General features: G+C 43.5%; 1 protein-coding gene across 3 annotated transcripts in view; it reads right to left on the reverse strand.

Moving 5' to 3' along the window:
• The window catches only part of Dock11 (dedicator of cytokinesis 11), a 178,243-nt gene extending 161,688 nt beyond the window's left edge, over positions 1–16,555 (reverse strand). Inside the window, exon 1 of one of the 3 annotated variants that reach the window (XM_004872144.4) lies at positions 16,338–16,555. In XM_004872144.4, coding sequence (XP_004872201.1) covers positions 16,338–16,439 — 102 coding nt within the window. In that variant the 5' untranslated portion in view covers positions 16,440–16,555. The remainder of the gene's footprint in view (positions 1–16,337) is intronic. The other 2 variants (XM_013068283.3, XM_087199882.1) reach the window with 2 other exon arrangements.
• Positions 16,556–21,870: the final 5,315 nt, after the last annotated feature.

The following is a 21,870-nucleotide window of genomic DNA, read 5'->3' on the forward strand; positions in this document are numbered from 1 at the left end:
ACAACAACAAGAACAAAAATATATATTGAGAGAGATCATTTTAATGCCAGCAAGGTTTTCTGGCATATTGATATATAAAAATACACAAACCCTAACCCCTATTTAGGTTGTTTTTTTAATCTTTAGCTGTTATGAAAAATTCTATGAGGCCCACCAAAGTGAATATTATTTCCACCTTACAAATGAGTATAAGGAGGTCCCGTAAATTTAAATAGCCTGCCCAAAGTAACACAGATTGTCAGTGGAATCACTGGGCCTCTCTGGCACTCTAGCTCTTTCCACTCTCCTGCCAGCCCCTGAGGCACTGCCATCCTAATGGAAGAGAAAAGCTGTCAACTCCTACAATTATGAGGCAGAATGAAAATCAATCCTTTCTAAAACAGAAGAGCTAGGATAAGCTGAAAAATGGCCCCCATCCCCATCCTAATTCCTTTTTTTTTTTTTTTTGAGACAGGGTCTTGCTATGTATTCCGAGTCTAGGCTAGCCTCAAATTCACGGCAATCCCCCTGCCTCAGCCTCCAGTGTCAGTGGCACTTTGTTGGCAACTATGGGAAACCAATATGACCAGTAATTGGCTATAAGCCTACAGAAGGAAGAATTTACTCCAAATGGGGTGGCAGTGGAGAAGATGGCCATGTGACCTGATCCCTACAGGACAGAGGGGACTCTCCTTGGCAGGAAAGGGACTGGAAGGGCATTCCGAGATGAGGAGTCAGCATGTGCAAAGGCATGAAGGCAAGAGACCATGCAGGGGGTGTGGGGAACAGGGATGGTACAGCACGGCTGGAGTCCAGGCCATGTGCAGGGATGTGGCAGAAGACGATTCAGAGGTGGGATAGGCTTTACTGGTGGACATGAAGAGACAATGAGGGCCTCTGGAGGAAATCTGAGTGTTTATTTATGGTAATGTAGAACCAGTGCAAGTGGGGTTGGTATTTTTACGGGACTGGGCATTTTCTTCTTTCCCCCACCCTCCCAAAAGGCTGCAGAACGGTAGGTAGTTTCTACTTATTTCAAGATGATCATATTTTGCTTAGTGTCCAGATGGTCACCTCTAACTTGTTATAGCGCTTGGGACAGGTAAACAAAATCCTGCCCAAATTACTGCTCCAAAGGGAGACCAAGAAGCATGAGAGTGGGGCAGATGCACTCAGCTCCATTCCCTAACTGGAAGGATGCTCTGTGAAGTAGTGACCCCCCAAAACAAAAGCCTCCATTAAAGAGAGCTGCAGGGGCTTTGGTTTTCATGCAAAAGGTTTCACTTTTGAAAGGTCTACTGAGTCAAAGGCCACTCTTTCCCAATAAGACCCAGCAAAAATAAGTGTTGGAAACTGGGCTCTGTAGTTGTAGTTATATCATTTCTTAAACTCTTCTTTCTGATTCCCTAATTCCACAGATACAGCCTTCCCTTCTGTCACCTGGAACTTAATCCAAAGCCAGGACTTGTGAGGGGACAAGCTCCCTTGGCGCTTGGGCCACTGAAAGGCACCCAGCCATCACTAAGTCAGGCCTTTGGAATTTTCCATCTTTGGCTAAAGAAAAAGTTAAAAAAAAAAAAAAAACACAGTGATTGCTCTATCCCATAGTGAGCAGTTTTTAGTTAAATGGAGGGAGGGAAAGAAGAGGTGAGAAAAAGATGAGAAGGGGAGAGTAGGCACGTGGGTGGAGTAGAATGCCATTCTTGAAGAAGCAGAGGGGCTGGCCACAGAGATAGGTGGGGGCGAGGCTGGCCTGGGGAGCCATACACTCTCTATCTATCTATCTATCTATCTATCTATCTATCTATCTATCTATTACTACTTTCAGCTGGGCATGGTGGAGCATGGTTATAATCCCAATGCTCTGGGAGGCTGAGGCAGGAGGATCTTAAAAGTTCAAGGCCAGCCTGGGTTACAGAGTGAGACTGTATCTCAAAAAACAAAACAATACAAAATAAAATAGCATTGCTACTCTCATTAAAACCTGTTAATAGTTTCGTCTCTGGGTCTATCGTAATGTCAAAAAAAAAAAATCCTTGGTTCCTTCATATTAAGCCCTTGTTTTGCCTTCTACCATTATCTCTAACACCTTGCCCAATGCAGTTTAAATCCATTAGAAAGAAACCACTGGAGAGCCTGTCATGGTGGTATATGCCTGTAATCCTAGCACTCTGGGAGGCTGAGGCAGGAAGATCACAAATTCAAGCCAAGCCTGGGCAAATTAGCAAGTTCTTGTCTCAAAAATAAAAGAAAGGGCTGGAGTTGTAGCTCAGTGAAAAGGTCCTAGGTTCAGTCCCCAAGTACTGCAGCGGCGGGGGGGGGGGGCAGAGACAGAGACACAGAGACAGACAGAGATAGCCCACTGGAAATAGATTCTCTACTTCTGTTCAACTCAATCAACAGTTTTCAAAGCAATTTCCTTAGGATTTTATCATGAACCAAATAAAAATATCTATCTTTTCCCTCAGCCAAGGCATCTATCTTCCACAGTTCAGCACACCTTTCTCTGTCTCTGGCCCACTCCCCAATGACACATTTTTAGCTCTTTCTGCAGTCTCAAAAGTTTCAGCCCTGTAAGGCATCAACTGCCTCATGAAGTGCATTGATGTAATAATGCATACAACCCATATGCCATGGAATTCAGCCAGGAGTGAGTGAACAAAGGAGAAACTCTAGAACAGGGTAGTAAATTAGCAAAACAAAATAAAAGCCCGTAATCTTAGCTACTCAAGAGGATGACTAGGTCACAAGTTTTAGGCAACTTAGCAAGACCCTGTCTCAAAACTAAAAAATAAGAAGGGGAGCTTGGCTCAGTGGTAGAGCATGTACCTAACAGGCACAAGGCTCTGGGTTCAATTCTCAGAAAGAAAGAAAGAAAGAAAGAAAGAAAGAAAGAAAGAAAGAAAGAAAGAAATAATAAATTCAGCTTGAAGGAAAAGAACCCATAATTTGGAGAAAATCAACATCCATTTCTGAAGAAGACTTAAATTGCCCTACAGTTAATGACCTTTCACACTTAAAAGTTAGTAGACTATGCTTATATAGACACATTAGAAAAAAATAAATGTAAGTCTATAAAAAAACTGAATTTTTAACTTGAATTCGCGTACATGGAGACTTGGAACTGGCTTCCTGTTTGGGGGGTGGCAGGAGAAAGTGAAGATAATTAACACATATTTTGTCTCTACAGATTCTGAAACAAAATCTGAAGTTTCCCCAACTTCTTGCATAATGATTTTTAACACAGTACAGCCAGGTCAGTTACCCACGGGCCTATAAAAAGATAGGATGGGCCCGAAAGAAATATGTCCATGGCCAATTAGAACTGATGGGAAAAGAGAAAATGCAACCCGCATCTTGATTGCTTGGGAGTGATTCTTCAGAGCTGTAGAGCTCTGTGCCATCAGATCATGGTGGATATTACAGTAGCCAGAGTGAGGAGAGCGAGTACATATGTGATCAGCCAGGAAGCTTTTGTGGTTTGTCTCTCTAAGATGTCAGTGACTGGATTTGGTGGTGAGAGAAAGTTTCCATTTATCACTCAAATGAAACCGTCATAAACCCAAAAGGAACTCAGAGAAAATTTTCAGTCTTTCCATCCACTTTCTTCAACCATGTGCTTTAGAAACCTATTTCTGGGAAGGGGTTCAGTGATTATCTTCAAAATGAAGTGTCCCAACTTGACCTCCAGACTGAGTGAAGCATCCCTTATAAAGGCTATACGAGAAGCGTATTGGGACTTGTCAGCCACAGTGTTAATCTGTGATGGGAAACCATCCCTTTCTCTTTTAAACATGCCCCTCCACACCCCCACACATACCCCTACCTCTTTACTCTTTTCTTTAGCTGAGGGTGGAAAATTCCATAGGCCCCAGCTGGCTAGGTGCCTGCTAAGTCTCTGGCCAGTTTGTATCCTGAAACAACTCAAGTCTGAAAGCAGTGCCCATTACAAGAATTCCAGACTGAGGGAGTCCTCTGTGGGGAAAAAAATTTAATTATGAAGAATTTAAGAAAACATCCGAATTGAAATTGCAGGCTCCAAACATGTACTGTTTTCTTTGAACCAAAATTCTCAAAATGGATTGTGCTTCCTCATTGGAATTCTATGAGGACTACATACCTGTCTCATAGCTTGCCAGCCAGTCAGGTCCCTGTTCCTGCTCCATCATAATGCAGGAGCCTTGATGGGAACCCATGTGACCCCAGCATCCCTCCACTCTTCAACTTCTAGCATGCCCCCTTTGGCAGGCAGAATAATGGTTCCCCAAGTTGGCCTCATCTCAATGCCTGGAGCCAGTGAATATGTTACTTTACATGCAAAGGGGACTTTGCAGATGTGATTAAATTGAGGATTTTTAAAATTAAATTAAGAATTTTGAGATGAGGAAAATATTGTGGGTTGTCCAGGTGAGACCAATGCCATTATAAGGGTCCTTACAAGTGGCCGGGTGTATAACTCGATGGTAGGAAGCTTGCCTACCATTCGTAAGGCTCTGGGTTCCATCCTTAGCACTGAAAAAAAATGAACATCCTGTTTTGGATGGGGGTGTAGCTCAATGATAGAGCACTTGCCTAACATGCACATAGGCCCTGGTTCAATCCTCAGTACCCCATAACCAAACCAAGGACTCTTATAAATGAAAGAGGGAAGCAGGAGAGTCAAAGAGAAGGAGATATGAGGATAGAAGCTGAGTCAGAGTGATCTGATGACAGAAAGACTTGACCAGCCCTTGCTGGCTTGAGGACAGAGGGGCCAGACGCCAAGGAATGCAGGAAGCCTCTAGAAACTGGGAAAGGAGGCAATGAAAGGGATTCTCCTCCAGAGCTTCTGCAGGGAGTGCAGCCTTACTAAATGTTAGGTTTAGCCCAGCAAGACTCATTTCAGACTTCTGACCTCTAGAACTATAAGAATTCTGTGTTCTTTTAAGACATTAAGTTTATAGCAATTTGCTATAACAGTAACAGGAAACCTAAACACTATGTGTCCAGTCCAATCCTCAGCAGGGGCCCTTACTGGACCTCTCACCTGGCACTCTGCCTCCTCTGAGTTCTCTCAGCAGCTCTCACTTCTTCAGGCCACAATTCCCCTGCTGTGCTGAGCTCAAGCTGTTCTATGGTCACAGTGAGGATGGGGCATCCCTCCTCAGGAAGGCCAGCAACAAGACCAGAACTCACTCCTAGATTGCTGGGCAACCGACCAGAAAATCAAAACAGGGGGTTAGATAGGATGAGCTAGAAGAGGGCCAAGGCAGGGGCACAGGGGCTGGGGGTGTGGCTCAGCAGCAGAGTGCCTGCCTAGCACTCATGAGGCCCTGGGTTCCCAGAGCACCTGGAAAAAAAAAGACAGGAACATAGTGATACAGAGGAGACCAGGAAGAAGACCAAAACTCAGTGGCTGGAAATAAATCTTGAAGACAGGGTCAAACCAGCAGCTTGTACAACTTGAGGCCAAGAATCTGGGCTTTGATTTTGAGAAGCCACTGAAGCTGGGGCAGTGCTGAGCTGGTCGTGGATGGCAGCGTAGCTCCAGTGATAAGTAGGGGAAAGGGAGGCAGGGAGGAGAACCAGGTTTGTTATTATAGAACTGAAGCGAGCAGCCTTACAGAATTCTCTTCTTGTTCTTCTGGTGAGAATTCTGCCAGACTATTAGAAAGGGACAGACAGAGGCCAATTTCCTCTCCAAGCGATCATGTCAGTCACTAGCAGTAAAGAAGCAAGCCTCTCTGGGGTAGAGCATGTCATAAACGCGCTGCTGGACACAAACGAGAGGTACTGGCCCCGTGAGCTTTTAAATAACAATTTAGTGTTACTTATGCAACAGTTGATACAGATCCTTCTTAGACTTACGTTGTTTCTTGGTGGTGAGATAGGCACCTTGGAAGAAGATATTCCTCCTTCAGGTCTTTAGGAAACCATTTAATGCACTGACGCATTAGGAACTTGTTAACCTATGAAAATAAACCAGCCATGCCAACAGCTCTCTTCCATTCACACCATGAACACTGTAACAACAGGCTCTGCAAGGCATAAAGCTGGCTGTTTCTCACATGGGAAAACGAAACTACTAATATAAAAGGCATGGCAAGAAATATATATGCTGTTATTTTTGGAAAGTGTTAACTTATCTGAAAAAAATCATAGAAACAGTTCCATGAAAATGATCCCAGGTACCTGTGCAGAGCCAGTACTCTGGAGATTTTTTTTCCATATAGTTATTCAAAGAGCAAAGAAAGGAAGACTGCCCAATTGCAAACAGGCCCCCAAATCCTTAGGTTTGCTTTGGGAAGGAAAAATCTATACTGATTTTACCTACATTTCTCAATAACAACCCTATCCCTTTTTTTTCTTTTTTCTTTTTGTCCTTACTTTTTATACTTTCCCACCAAAGAGGCCTAAGCTTGATTAGAAATAAACACTGCTTCCCATAGATCATCACCAAAACCACACAAGAAGAGCTCCCTCTACCTCATTTCTTTTGGAACCTCTGGCACACACGCTCTACTGCTTCTTCACACTGTAACTCTGAAGCACTTGAGATACCTGGAGTTTATTACCTCTTCTGTCATCTAGCAAACACGGGCCTCTGTCTCCCTACTTAGAGAAGAGGGGTGATGACAATGTGGTATGTGTTTAACAGTGACCTATAGCCATATGGGATCACGGACATCGCAGTATTTTAATTCTTCTTAAGATTGGAGCTATAAAAATACAAAGTTGTGTCATCATTTAAAAAACATCTCATACAAATGAATTCCCCAGGTTCCTGACACACTTAACTGAAACACTTCAATAAATAAAAATATTCTGTCTCAGAGAAATGGATGAATACTTGACTTCTTAGTTAAATCTCACCCAGTAAAATATCTCCAGTCATTAGAGAAAGCAATAGGATGAAAAAGCTGAAGTATCAAAATATCTTCAAATACTTCTCAGCAAATCGAAACACATACAACTCAACATAAGCTGTCAAGAAAGGCAAAACCCACATAACTTCCCATGAACAATAAACTCCATAAGCAATAAAAATGAAGTGGAGAAGAATTGGAGGAAATCATTAATAGCAAATTTAGGCAGGATCGTGCAAGGCTGTGCAGAGACAATAGGGAAACCACATGTAGCTGGAACATTTGGCATGTTTCCCACCATACTGCCTCTACTGGAAAACTGTACACACGATTTACCCTGCTATCACAAAGCCAGAAAAACTGAATGTAAAAGGATATTAAGGCTGGGGGTGTAACTCACTGGCAGAGCATATGCTTAGCATGTAGGAAACCTTGGTTTCCATCCCCAAAATAAAGTATAGTAACTTTAAGGAGACCTTTAAGTTTTAATTTTTTCCCACTAAAATACATGTTTCCAAGGTAGTTTCAAAAGAGGCATTTGGATTTCAACATTCATTTTATTTTTTTAAAGTGAGGATTAATGTGTTAAAGGGGTATCAATAAGGTTTTGACAGGAAAAAGAGTGTCAAATCTATTTTTCTATACAGATCCCCATTTTCCTCTATTCCCCCCTTTGCATAAATTACACTGAACAGGCTGGCATAAAGGTGGGTTCTTCTACCAAAGGCCATGTGTGTGGGTCCCCTCCACCAAAGCCAGCCTTCCCAATCTCTCATCAGACTGGTCTGGAGGCAGGAAATGCCAAAGATCCAGAGCCCTAATTTACACCCACTACACTTTTCAGTATGACTAAGTCAGACTGAGAATGGATATTACCAAAAGCCTGCTGGAGAGCTGTCTACCAGCTTATTCTTCCAGGAAGGGTCTCACTCTTGGGTCAGTCATGGCGCTCACTCCTTTGGGGTATGATCTGGAGCAAGGAAATAAGAAAGCAAGGGTACCTGCTTCCCCTTCTGCCAGTTCATTTTTTCATTACTGATTCGCAGCACACACACAAAAGGCTTTGCTTGCCCCTCACAAAGCCTATGAATGATAATAAGAGCTAACAGTCATGCTTACCATGTGCCAGACCTTGTTCTAAGTGCAACAACTCCATTAAGCCTTTCAACAAGCCCACGATGGGGATACCAAGGCCCAGGAAGGTTAAATAAGTGGCCCAAAGTCACCCAGCTAGCAAGCTGCTAAGCTGAACTTTGAACCTGAGCAGTGTGCTCATGCTCTTAACCACTCTGCTCTAAGAAGACAGCTTACAGGCAATGGCAGCTCACTGAGACTGTTCCTTTGTCTCATTCCAGTTATAGCTCTGGGAGCCTCCAGGGTGGAGCTCTGCAAAGAATCAAAAAGGCATCTGGCTCTAAGCTGAGATAAATGACGGACCAATGTTACCCAGGAACTCCTTTGCCCTTGTGACAAAGGCTAAAGAAAAGCAAAGAGATCTAAATCCTGAGGACAAATGCATCCTAAAAGTACCCTTAGAATTTATAGAAAACAGAGAGCACTCAGGATCCTTCTCCCCGATGTGGCTTCTGGCTTATCTTTCTGTGTTAAATACAGTTTTTAAAAATAAATAATTTTTCAACATGCCTAGCTGACAATTCTGTATCTCAGGAGATTGCAAAATTGGGTACACAAATTACTGCTCTGAACTGAATTGCAACAAAAAAGTTTGGAGGGTTCCTTAAGTGAAACATGGAGGTTTGGGAAGGCAGCAACCATTTACAGTCTGGAGACATCAAGTAAGGGAATGCCAAGGTGAGTTACACATGTATACTATGTACAGATTTCTCACCCTGCCAGATGGTACCATTAATTCTCCTCATTCCCATGACAGGGTAAGAGCCTGGAGTCAAATAAATGTGGGGAATGCCACAGACATTAACAATGCCCAATAGTAAAGGCCTACTTAATCTAGTTAAAACCAGGAAAGGACCAAACCCTTGAAAAAACCTTAAGGATCACAAAAAAGAACAGGGGAGAGAAGTTTGGGAAGGGGGCAGCAGGCATGATGTAATTAACCAACCATAAATAAAAGGCAAAACCAACAGAATTCTACCTAGCTTCTGTCTTCTCTAGTTCAGTTATTTACATGTATATAATCTTCCTTTCTAGGGGTGGAGGTATAGCACGGTATCTCACATAAGGCTCTGGGTTTGATCCCCAGCACCATACAAAAAATAAATAACCTCCCTTTCTGGCTCGTGAGACCTTAGGGTAGGAACTATTCTAATTAGCCTCTCTGGACATCTGGAGGAGGTTGGTCACCCCTCCACTCTTACACTTTGCTGCTTAGACCCTGAGAATTGAAGCTAACTGGAAGTCCAGGGCTGGCCTCCAGATTATTCCTCCACACCCTGCCTCCCACTTCCTAATCACCCCCAAATGTGTGAGCCTTTTTAATCAGCTAATCTTGCCTACAATCTCACTTGTCTGCTCAGCCCTAGCCCTTTCCTGGCTCTGCCTCCCTTTCCTGATTCCAGTAGGAACATTCTCCTCTCTGCCCTCAAGAACTTGTCTTGTGCCAAAACACAATCTTACGTGCTCAACCTTCCCTTACAGTGTTCTCCACCGCGTTGTTTAACTGAAATCTGCCTCTGCCTTAACACCTCTCTCAAGTAGGAGTTGTTCATTTTCTTTTCCCTATCCTTATCACCAAACACATTGTTCCTCCTATTAGCCCAATCTGAGAAGCTTCAAAATCATCTCAACTCTACCTCTTCTTGCTTTCTCTCTGTCTTCTTCCTCTTCTCCTCCACTCCTTCCAATTATCACAAAATCCTGTTGATTTTATCCCTGAAAAATGTCTCAAGTCTTCCCCTTATCTCCATTCTCACTGCTTCAGTTAAAGCCTTTGTTACTCTCTCTTGAACTATATATTTTAACTAGGTTCCTGGCTTCCCCAGGCTCTTCTCCCAAAACTGAGAATACCCACACAAAGTACTACTGGCCCTGTATTTCCCAAAAAACAAGAACTGAGTACCTATTGCATTCCAGGCACTCTGTGAGGTACTGGAATAAAGATGAATACACAGCCCCTGATTTCCTGGCCGTCATCCAGAATGTAAAAGAAACATTCTGTGGTAGGCCTTTCTAGAATACTGGATTTTTTTCACCAACGTTTTTTAACCTTTATGAATCACTTATGTATCAGTCACTTTTTATACATAACCTTCTTTATTCCTCATAAGAAAGGTACTACACTTAGTTCCCATTTCACAGATGAGGAAAATGATATCAAGATGCTTGCCTCAGTTCACAGTGCAAGTAGGTGGTAGAGGTCAAATTCAAGGATAGGCCTGACTCTTGAGCTCTGCCTCTCCCATTTTAAGTAAGACACTGAAAACTTGGAAAAGAGCCCAAAGAGAATGACCATGATGTGAAGAATCTTGAAACCAAGGAGAAAAGAAGGAAAGAAATGAAGGCTCTTTGACCTTGTGAAGAGTGAATTTTAAAACAATATGATAGCCAGGCACTCTGGGAAGCAGTAATCCCAGGACTCTGGGGGGCTGAGGCAGAAGAGTCAGGAGTTGAGCCCAGCCTGGGCAACTTAGGGAGACCCTATCTCAAAAATAAAAAAGAGCCGGGGATATTGCTCAGCGCAAAGTCCCTGGGTTCAATCTCCAGTACCCTCCCCCCCCCAAAATTATGGCGGCTGTCTCCAAATATTTGAAGGGTTGTCATGTGAAAGAGGAACCAAACATTTTATGTGGCTCTGAAGAGCAGAGCTGGGCCCCGCCCATAGTGGAACTTACAGAGAGTAAATTTCAGCTCAAGAAACTTTTCTAACACAGCCCTCTAACCAACAAGGAGAAGCTACACAAAAATTTGTCAGAGATGTGTTTTGGGGACATTCCTGCCTTTTGTGGACAAGTGGCCTAGATCAGCATTTCTGTGCACGTCAGAATTACCTAGAGGGGTTTTAAAGACTGTACATGACTGAACCCACCCCTGACTCAGCAAAACAGAATCTTGGGGTGGGGGAGGGAGACCGTTATTGCAAGAACTGAAAACAAGGAAATAAGTCTATAAGAGAGTTCACTTAAATTCTCAAAACAAGAAACATGAATGAACTAAAACATGAAAAACTGTTCAAGTAAGCAAAGAAATACAAATTAGACCACCATTTATTTCCTATCAGATTACAAAGATTAAAAAGTATTTCTAACCAGTGTTGGCATACAAAAGTTGAAATGAATACCCTCACAGTCTGTTGGTGAAAGAGTACATTGGACTAACTTTCTGCAGAGCAATTTAACAGTATGTTTAAGACGAATTTTTGAATGTGTGTGGTGCTAGGGATGAAATCTGGGGCCTCAAGCATGCTAGGCAGGTGCTCTACCACTGAGCTACACCACCAGTGTTAAGAGGAATTCTTATTTACTTATGGACATGGGGTCTTAACATGATGTCCAGGCTGAGCCCAAACTCCTAATCCTCTAGTCTCAGCCTGCAGCTGGGCATGATGCTGTATGCCACTCCCAGCACTTTGGGAGGCTGAGGCAGGAGGATTGGTGTGAGTTTGAGGCCAGCCTGGGCTACATAGTGAGTTCAAAGCCAGGCTGAACTACATAATGAGATCTTGTCTCCAACATAAAAAACAAAAACAAACACAAAAAGTATCTCTAGTCTCAGCCTCCAGAGTAGATGGGATTATAGGTGTGAGCTACTGCAATGGGTTTGAGGAATGTTTAATACTAAAAGTACATATAGTCTTTAAGCAAGCAATTTCCTTTATCCTGAGAGGAAAACCTACCAAGTTGGAGAATGCCTTCTAAAAAATGCTCACTCAATTAATGTTTAGACCACTGCTATCCAAGACAACTTTGTGCAATGATGGAAATGCTCTGTATCTACTAGCCACTAGCCACACATGGCCACTGAGCATGTGAGGTGTGACAAATGCAATTTAGGAACTGATTTACCTTAAATTTAAAGGTCCAGTACCTGAAGGCTCATGTTTATAACAGAATAACATTAGAATCTACAAAAATATCAAACAATAAAAGATGATTAACCTATGGTACACCCACAGTGGAATTGTTGGCAGATTTACTAAACATGCTTATGTAAATTTATATTTGCTGACATGAAGAAATGTTCATAAGATAAATGAAAAAATTATTTAAAAGATTATGATGTATTTCAATTCATATATTTTCCATACATATACAGAGAGATACAGAGAGTTTTGAAATATATACATTTGAATATTAACAGAGTTTCTTCTGAGTAATAAGGGTAATGATGTAGTTTTTTCCTGTTTTTCTAATTTTTCTACAATAAACATGTCCTTATTATCTAATAAAGCAATCAAAATACAAAAGAAGTCTTCCTCAGGATTAAAATAGGCAAAGACTCAATCCACAGAATTTTTAAAACATGTTTATCTTAGAAAACAAACTCTACTATTCAGTGCTTAAGTAAGGGTTCAGCAAGAAGGGCTCTCTGGTTTCACAGAAAACTGCACTGGTCTTTTGGACAGATCCTTGAGGACTGCCCCCGTCTTTCAGGTCTTTCTAACCCAGAGAAGCCAACAGAAGTAACAAGACAAATCTTATGCCTAAGGTGGTGCGTGTGTGTGTAAATAGGACACCCAGAATATGCACACAAATAAATTTTAAGTTTTTCCTAGCCAATACTAAATGCCAAGATGGTTAACTTTCCTGTCTCTCAGCTCCTTGAGAGCTGAACTAAGTCTCTGAACTGGAAAATCTTGGTCAAGAAGCCCAAAATGGGCTGGGGATGTAGCTCAGTAGTAGAGCACTGACCTGGCAGGCATGAGGCCCTGGGTTCAATCCCCAAAACTGGGGCAGGGAGGGGGGAGCAATTTGAAAGTGGTTTTATTCCATGGTGTAAGTTATCACCTCTTTACCAATGAAGCTGTGGAGTTTGTCCTATATTAAGTACTTTCCACAAATTCCGTGGAAAGAGGGAGCAGCTCTGCTGGTTTTCAGGCTTCCTTAAGTGGGAATATAATAAACATGCCCTGTAAAGGTAGTTGTGAGTGGCAGTGGCGGGTGGGGGACATCAACAGCTGCAGACCCTTTTAGCCCTCCTCAGCTCCTGCAGATCTTCTTTCTGTGGAAGTCATCACATGAAATCTGGCCAGTGCCAGTCAGAGGACACCACATGCATTACCCTGCCTCAAGGGGCTACAACCAGTAATATCTAGCGGGCTCTTTGCAGATCATTTGGCGCACAAGGAATTAAAGGTAAACTCAATAGCAAATGCTATTTAAACACCTGCTAAGTGACTTTCCCAGGAAAACACAGTAGGTCCTCGAGAGTAGATATAACAAAACAGGTTTATCAAATGCCTTTGGAGGACAAATAGCTATATCCTGAATTATCACAAAACATCAATAAAACTCTGCATTTCAAATATGTGTATATGTAAAGGCTTCTCCATTACTCATATACACTCTTGGTTGTAATGTTCCTCCCCAAGCCACTCTTGAGATATCATTGTCAATAGTGATTCTGTAATTATCCTTTTCCCTGATTTAAAACTGACCTTCATAAAAATGCTGAACATACAGGAACATGCAGCAGTGAGACAACTTCTTCCTCTGTCTGCTTCATGTACTTAACAGATTCTTGGAAGCACTAATTCTGAATGAAAGCTTGAATACACAACAATATGCCATATATAGCGCAAGCCCAGTCCTGAATTTTTCCAACACTGAGTAAAACTGAATGTTAGCAACATGCCAACAAGGGTGCAATTGTAAAATTAACAAAAAAATCTACACAGGAAATACTGTGTATTTGCTCAGCTTGGTGGGTTTTCCAAGTTCTAAGGTGAGATAGACTAGAGGAAAGCTTGGTGTGCTGCGCTAATAACTCGGACTCATGTTGAAAGCCTAACATTAGTATCTTGGGTTTATAGCAGCAAGTGTAAATCCTACCACAGCTGTCCCTTAATAAACAGAGGGTTTAAATCAGAAAAGAACCAGAAGTTTTGATGGCAGCTGCAACACTGTTATTGTTCTCCAGCCACCTAGGGCTTCACTTTGGTTAACAGCTCTTTGTGTCAGAAATGCATGGAGAGGGAAGAGGCAGAAAAAGAGAAGGGAGAGAGGGAGGGAGGGACAGAGGAAAAGAGATAGAAACTGACCGAGAGAGTCATTTAGGAGCCAACCTCCATTTAAAGCTGTTTCCGTATTTCTTAATAAAGTGAACTACTTACAAGTAGCATTTTTGAAGGTGCTAGGAAGAACCTAAAATTGATTTCTGTACACAATCTGGATGTCCTGTTGACCTATACAAACACACATACACACACAGAACTCAGTCAGAACTGAAGAAAACACATGAAAAAGCCATCCTCAGTCTACTGTAATTACAGGGCATCTAGCATTGTGTCTTGCACACAGTACTGGTGCAACAGATATTGACCGATTTATTATTAGACTGTCCTCCCCATTCCTGAAATCTCAATGTGGACCACATACTAGAGTAGTGAATAAATATCATTCCCCTGCCTTGTCTGGTATAAATGCTAAAAATCAGCGGCCTTGGTCCCAAGTAAGCTAGGCCGATGGGGAAACCATGGCTACTCGGCAGTAGCTCCAAGAAGAGTGTCCTCCCATTAAGAGTTTGAGCAGCTGCACCTGCATTGCACAAAATTCTTTTTAAAACCTAAAAACCTAGGATTTAACTTTTTGCTGCACAAGGTAGCAAGTCGAATGCTGGTCAAATCCCAGTGGTTTGCTGCCTCCCATTTATTCTCTTGAGGCCATCTGCCTACCTCACACGATGCTGCAGAGGGCCAGCCGACCCTGCTCAGGAAAGCTTTTCTTTCTTCTTGAGTTGAGGAAAGTGTTCTCTGCGCTGTGCACCTTGAATCACTTGCTAATAATCACCAAAAATGAGAGCCCTGGTGTAAATGCCCTGCGCATGGCTGTCTTCCTCTCCTAACTGGCTGTGATGACAAGCTTGGTTGCAATTTGACCTCAACAGGTCCTCACTCCAAAATCGGAGTGAAACACACAATAAGGCAAATCCATTAAAACAACATTAAAGGTCTGGGTTTAGCTTCACTAAACAGCAGGATTAAACTTCCAAGGGTCCAACCACGATAAAGAGATTTCTTTAAAGTCAGTTGGCTTTGCACAGTTGTAGCTATTAGGGATCAGATTTTCATCTTAAAGGTACATATTTTACCTTTGATCCTCCTCCAGAACTCTCACTAATGTCAACTTTCTCCACTGTTGGGATCAGACCCCTGACCTAAATTAATATTGGTTTTATTGCTAATTCTACAAGACCAAGAGAAAAATTACAAGGAAAAGCTGTGACGTTCCCTTTCCACAACAAGTTGTGTTAACAAAAAGTCCTCTCTTAAATGGTGAAATTTAAACACAGCAAAGGACACTCTGTAAGAGAGTAGAGAGACAAAAACAAACAAAAATTCCTCCAAAGACCCAAATAACAAAACAAAACACACGCTAATTAACCGGTCCAATTGCTTACTTAGGGGCTGTTCGCTAGTCCAGGAAATTGGCCACAACTGTCTTGGAAACCGAAGGGGCAAGTGCGGGTTAGCATAGTCCACTTCCCTCCCTAGTCAGACAATCCCGGTGCAGCCAAGGGTGTGCCCGGAGGGTTCCCGGGCGTGCTCTTGAACCACCATGCCCCAGCCCTGCAGCCTAGATGGCACCGTCCAGCCCTGAGCGGAGGGTCTCTGCCGTCCTTGGACCAGCACACCCCATCTGCCCTTAAACCTCATCCCCTGGCCGCTGCAGCGCTCACAGGTCTCAGGGAACACCCCCATTTATGGGCGACCTACCCGCATCCGCTCTCCCGCGGAACCCCATAGTTCCCAATCCCCTCCCTCCGTAGTGGTAGAACCAGCACCCCGTCAACACCCATCGCCACCCTCTGTCTCCCCGGTAGCCGGAGGAAGTTGCTCTGCTTCCTCTGTTCTCACCGCCCGCCCGAGCTTGGGCGCCCTGGGCTTTTTGGGTGGGGTTCTTTTTGTGTATGTAGACGTTGTGTGTGTGTGAGTGTGTATGTGCACAAAGCTCATCGCATCCTTCCGCCTAGGCTGCCTCAGGTGCCTGCCGCGGGAGGTGATCGTGCTCTCCTTGCGCCCTGGTCCCCAGCTCTTTGTGCCGGGTCCAGAGCTGCGCGAGGTCTGCTCTCCACCTCACACGCCCGCCCCGGCCCAGGGTGGGAGCGCCGCTTTGCGGCGTGGCGTCCACCCCAGCGCGGCTCAGCCGTGCCGGGGCGGTCCAAGCGCTGTCAGCGGGCGCCCAGGAGCCGGACCCTGGGAGGCGGCCGCCAGCGCGAAAACTTGCTGGAGCGGAGAAAGAGCTCACAGCGCACCGGGCGGCCGCCTGGACGCCCCGCCCGCCCCCGGCCCCGCGCTCAGGAAGCCACCGCTCAGGAAGCCACCGCGTCGCTCCTCGCAGGAGCGCGTCCCTCGAGACGGCCCGTCCCTCGGCCACTCACCAGCACCACGGAGCCCCGCACAGCCTCCGATACGCTCTGTCGGAGCTCGGCCGCCGTGCCAGGCTTGCTGAGCCGCTTAGTGAATTTGCGCACTTCGGCCATGGCAGCGGCGGCGGACAGGTCCCTGCGAGCGTTCTCACTGCCCCGGGCCGGGGCGGCCGCGGGCGCTGCTGCTCCCGGTGTTTACGCCCCGGCCGGCCACATCGCAGCTCGGCGGCGCCGCGGCTCCCGCTGCTCCTCCCTCCCGCCCGCTGCTCCTCCCCCGTTCCCTCCTTTGCTCGCTCGCTTGGCTGGCTCGCCGTCCGGCCCTGCGGCGGCGGCGGCGGCGGCGGCGGGGGCGGCGGCGGGGGCGGCGGCAGCTCCTTGCGTCCAGAGGAGCCAGAGCCCAGTCCGCCGCCTCAGGAGGAGGGTGTGTCGGGCGGGGAAGGGCGCGTGAAGGGGGAGGGAGTTCTGGAGGTGGGGGCTAGGGTCACGAGGGAAAAGGGGGGAAGTGGCAACCACTCGGGCTCCGCCCGCGGCTGATGTTGCTGGTGCAGCCGCATCCGGCAGGCGAGATGAGGTTGCTGCTTTTTTCAAGTGTGGAGCGGGAGTAGGGTCGGAGAGGGGTGATGAAATGCCTAGGAGACTGGACTGCGCTCTGCCCCAGGGCTCCTCTCCCGCCCCAGAGGCTGTGCAGTGCCCTTGGGAGGGCTGGGAAAGTCTCACTGTCCCCACCCCAAAGGCCTGGAAAGCCAAGCATCAAGGGGCTGCGACACATCATGGAACAGCCGCCTATTGTGTGCTCCGCCGAGGTAGGGTCTCCTCTCTGCCTCTGTCTAAGGAAGAAGAGCGGGTATTTGGCAGCAGAGGCTCTCGCAGGTTCTCCTCCCCTCCCACACTCTGCTCCTGTCCGGGGCGTACACTTCACAGGGGTCCCCCTAGGAAGGACCAGGCTTCAGGAATTGTGACTTGCTCTGGTGACACCCCCACCCCCAGGAGCGGGAGGGCTAGGTGGTGGGGTCTGAGCTTGGGACAGGTTGTGTGGGTCAGCAGTGACTGGCTAGGACTGGGGTGCCATGCCACTGGGAAGGCCATGGCCTGGGTTTGGAGGACTTGCTAATCTTCTAGAGGCTTTTACAAGTGCCCCATAACCACCTTTCTCCCTCCATTTCCTACTGTTATCCTTATTCTCTCCAGTTTCCAAGAAATTATTTTTCCAAGAATCAAAGAACATCTCTGCCTAGGTGTAAAATACACATGCTTAAAACAGAAGTAGAGGCAAGACTCTTGAAGTACTAGTGACTCATCATCAAACCTCCCTAAATGCAAAGTGAGAAGCTCCACTGAACCTGGCAGATTTCTATCTTTTTGCTTCAGTTGTTGAGAGTTTGAAAATGGTCCATAATCTGGGGAACCAAGCAATCCTTCTGAGAGAACTCTTAGCACTTCCCATGTGGCACTTTCCCTGCTTTTCCCAACTTCAAAGAGCAATCAGTCACACCTACAGAAGAGATTTTGTTATGGAAACAAGACCATGCCTGATGATTTCTGTGAATCCTGAAACAGCCAAGTCTCTTAGCAGCAAGCAACCATCACATTAGTCCCAATGAAGCACAGATGGCGGGTCCTAGAAAGCCTGGGACATAGAAGTCCTCTAAAGACAGAGGCACTGTCATAAATCTTGGCTTTGCACTGTGCATCTGTGTGTGTGTAAAATTTGTTAAATGTTGCATAGAAGATTGATCAGCACCAGTTCATGCTATCCATTCTGTGAATGTCTGTGTAGCTTATTCTCAGTCATCTCCATAATACTTTTTCCTTATAAGAGAGCCCAGAAACTGCTTCAGAGCCCTGAGGGTGATAGTGGCTATCCTTTTCTTGTTCTTGATTTTAGAGGGAAAGTTTTCAGTTTTTCCCCATTTAATGTGATGTTGCCAGTAGGTTTGTCATAACTGGTTATCAGATTGAAATAAAGTCCTCTATACCAGTGGTGGCAAACTAATGCACATGTGCCCAGTGAGCTGTATCATTGAAAGTTCTAAAAGTTTCACCATCACTGTTCTATACCTATTTTCTTCAGGGTTGTTTTTGTTTATCATAAGTAGCTATTAGATTTTGTCAAAGGCTTTTTCTGCATCTGTTGTGATGATCATATGCCTTTTGTACTATTTATAAAATTGTATTACATTTATTGATTTGCATATGTTGAACCATCCTTGAATCCCTGGGATGAAGCCTGCTGGGTCATGATGCATGATCTTTTTAATGATTGGTTACATTCTATTTGTCAATATCTTGTTAAGGATCTTTGCATCTGTGCTCATTAAAGAGCTTGGCCTGTAGTTTTCTTTTTCAATTGAGTCTTTGTCTGGTTTTGGATTCAAATGCTAGTTTCCAGGAATGATTTGGGGAGTACTTCTTCCCTTTTAATTTCATTAAAGAGTTTGAGGAGTATTGGCATTAGATCTACCCTGAAGTTCTTATAGAATTCAGTAGTGAATCCATCATCTCCTGGGCTTTAGTTGGTAGGTTTTTTATTAGTGCTTCAATTTCATTTCTTGTTATTGGATTATTTAGGACTTTTATATCTTCTTGGTTTAGTTTTTGTAACTAATAATGTATCTAGGAATCTATCCATTTCTTCCTGATTCTCTAATTTTTTTAAATTAATTTTATTGGTACATTTTAGGTATACAATTTGTTTACATTTATCATTGGGTGTTTGTACCTGTACGTGATATATCTTGGTTCTTATTTTTTCCCCATTACCTGTGCGCCCTTCATCCCCTCCACCCTTCCCTATTTACATAGATTTCATTTCCATTTTTTTTCTTTTCTCATAGTTTTTCCTTTCCCTCTTTTCCTTTCCCCTTCCCCTCCCTTCACTCCTTTTTTTTTAGAGTATAGGTTTTCAAAGTAATTACTGATAATCTTCTGGATTTTGCTGGTGTCTGTTGTGATTTCACGTTTTTCAGTTCTAATTGCACTGATATAGGTCTTGTCTTTCCTTTTTTGGTAAGATTGGCTAAGGATTTGTCTATTTTGTTTATTCTTTTGAAGAATCAGCTCTCCAATTCATTGTTCTTTGTGTTTTTGTCTCAATTTTATTGATTTCTGCTTTGATCTTTATAATTTCCTTGTTTATACTAGCTTTAGATTTGATTGTTTTTGTTTTTTAGGACCTTGAGGTCCATCATTAGGTTATTTATTTGGGCACACTCTGTTTCTCTGATATGGGCATTCATAGGTATAAACTTCCCTCTTAGGACTGCTTTCATTGTGTCCCAGGCTTCTTCTTTTGTTATGATGCTCTGACACTATTGTTTGATTCTAGGAACTGTCAGATTTCTTCCTTGATTTGTTCTGTTATACCACTGATTATTCCAGGGTGCATTGTTTAATGTCAATAATTTCTGTGGTTTCTTTTGCCATTAATTTCTAGTTCCACTGTACTATCATCTGATAATATGCATGGTATACTTTTGATTCTTCTTATTAAGAGTGATTTATGGGCTAGTATGTGGTCTATTTCTGGAGAAAGTTCTATGTGTGCCTGAGAAGAATGTATATTCTGTTGCTGAGTGGAACATACTGTAGATAACTATTAAGTTCATTTGTTTACAGGTGTGGTTCAACTCTGGTATTTGTTGATTTTTTTTGTCTAATTAATCTATTTGTGATAATGGGGTAATGGTCACCCACTAAAATTGTGTTGTTTATCTGATTTTTTTCCAGTAGTGTTGCTTTTATGAAGTTGGCCGTGCTGATGTTCATTGCATTTATATTTATAATCATATCTTCCAGTTGAATTGTTCCTTTAACCAATATGTAGTGGCCTTCTATGCCTCTTCTGATCAGTTTTGGCTTGAAGTCCACTTTGTCTAAAAACAGGATAGGTACGCCTGCTTGTTTTCAGGTGGAGAGCTAATTTAGAAGGATGGCAAATAAAAGCCTCTTACAGGAGTTGAAAATTAAGCTGAATCTTAAAAAAAAAGGAGAAGCAGCAGCTACAGGTAGATCACTACTGGCAAGCACAAATATCAAGGACAAAGACCTGGAGATGGAAGCAGATTTTGTGTGTTCAAAGACCAGAAAAAAGTCCCGTCAGTCTGCAGCACAGAAGGAAGAGCAATGGTATTCTGTAGAGTTAGAGGAGGAGGCAATTTCGGCAGAGCCTGGGAACCATGGGAAGCATGTGTCACATTGATGGTGCACAGACACCATCTGGCCACTGTGCAGGTTCCGTGCTCATACCTGAAAGTGTAGTTTTACTTTTTCCACTTTAGAACTTTTATTTAATGACATAAACATAAAGCACAGTACTGCACACTGGGGGAGGATGCAGGATGAAGTAAAGACACTATTCCTTTCAGGGTAAAATGAAAGTTTACAAGAGAATTCATTTATGAGGCAAGGTAGTATGTGAACAAGGCCATACTCAAGGTATCGAGGAATGATCACATCTGATTAGAATCTATTGAGGTTAACATCAAGGGATGAGTAGGATGTGGACAGAGCTACACTCACATAGTAAAAGGAAATTGTATGGACAATTCCTCAGCCTTCAAGAGGGCATTTTATTGAGTGATTTCTTTTCTCCACCTGTTAAATAGTTTGGATTTTTATCACAAATTTACCTGTCTCATTAACACTATCCCAATTAAACCTGAGATAAAAATATTACAAATCCCATTGAGCCCTTTGACCTATAAAGTACCTTGGATGAATCAATGCTGATGAAAACCTCTTATATGTACACTGAGATGCCTGTATAAGGGTGGTCATTGTATCAATGTTTGTCATAGAAAAATATTAGAAACAATCTAAATGCCCATTTGTAAGAAACTACTTTATCATCAGTCTCTTGACTAATGCCTGACATATAGTGGATGCTCAAAAAACATCAGGTCACTGAATGAATGAATGAATGAATATACATGATTAATTCAAACTAAGGAATTTTCTTCAGATGTTAAAAAATAATAAGGTATATATGTATGTACTTACATGGAAAAAATTCCAAAGGATATTGATAAAAGCAAGTTATGGATCAATCTTATTTTTGAAAAAAAATTAATATGTATGTATGTATGGTGCTGTCCATGAGCTAATAGTGGGGGGTCTCGTGGGTGGATGAGTGGGAAGAGGTGGGAGCAAAGATCATTTCTCTTTCTTCTTTGTTAGGGGAGCAGGGTCTCACTACATAGTCCAGGCTAGCCTTAAACTTGTGATCTTCCTGCCTCAGTGTTCAAAATACTGAGATTACAGGAGTGCAATACCAAAGCCGGCTAGACCCAAAACTAGACTTTTACATTTTATCATTTAAATGGGATTACAAGTAGGTGCCACCACATCTGGCTATAGTTTTTATATTTAAGTATACAAACTTTAAATAAATTTACAAATTTACTTCCTCAGTCACATGAGTCACATTTTACATGTTCAGTAGCCAAGTTTGGCTAGTGCCTACTCTATTGAGCAGGGCAGGTCTAAAACAGTGCCCAGCACATAAGGGCCGCTCAATACAAATTGTGTCAGCTTTTCCAATGAGAAT

Source organism: Heterocephalus glaber, unplaced genomic scaffold (genome assembly GCF_053883595.1).
Source record: "Heterocephalus glaber isolate CG9 unplaced genomic scaffold, H.glaber_assembly_v1.0 deba00001730, whole genome shotgun sequence".
Taxonomy (NCBI): domain Eukaryota; kingdom Metazoa; phylum Chordata; class Mammalia; order Rodentia; family Bathyergidae; genus Heterocephalus; species Heterocephalus glaber.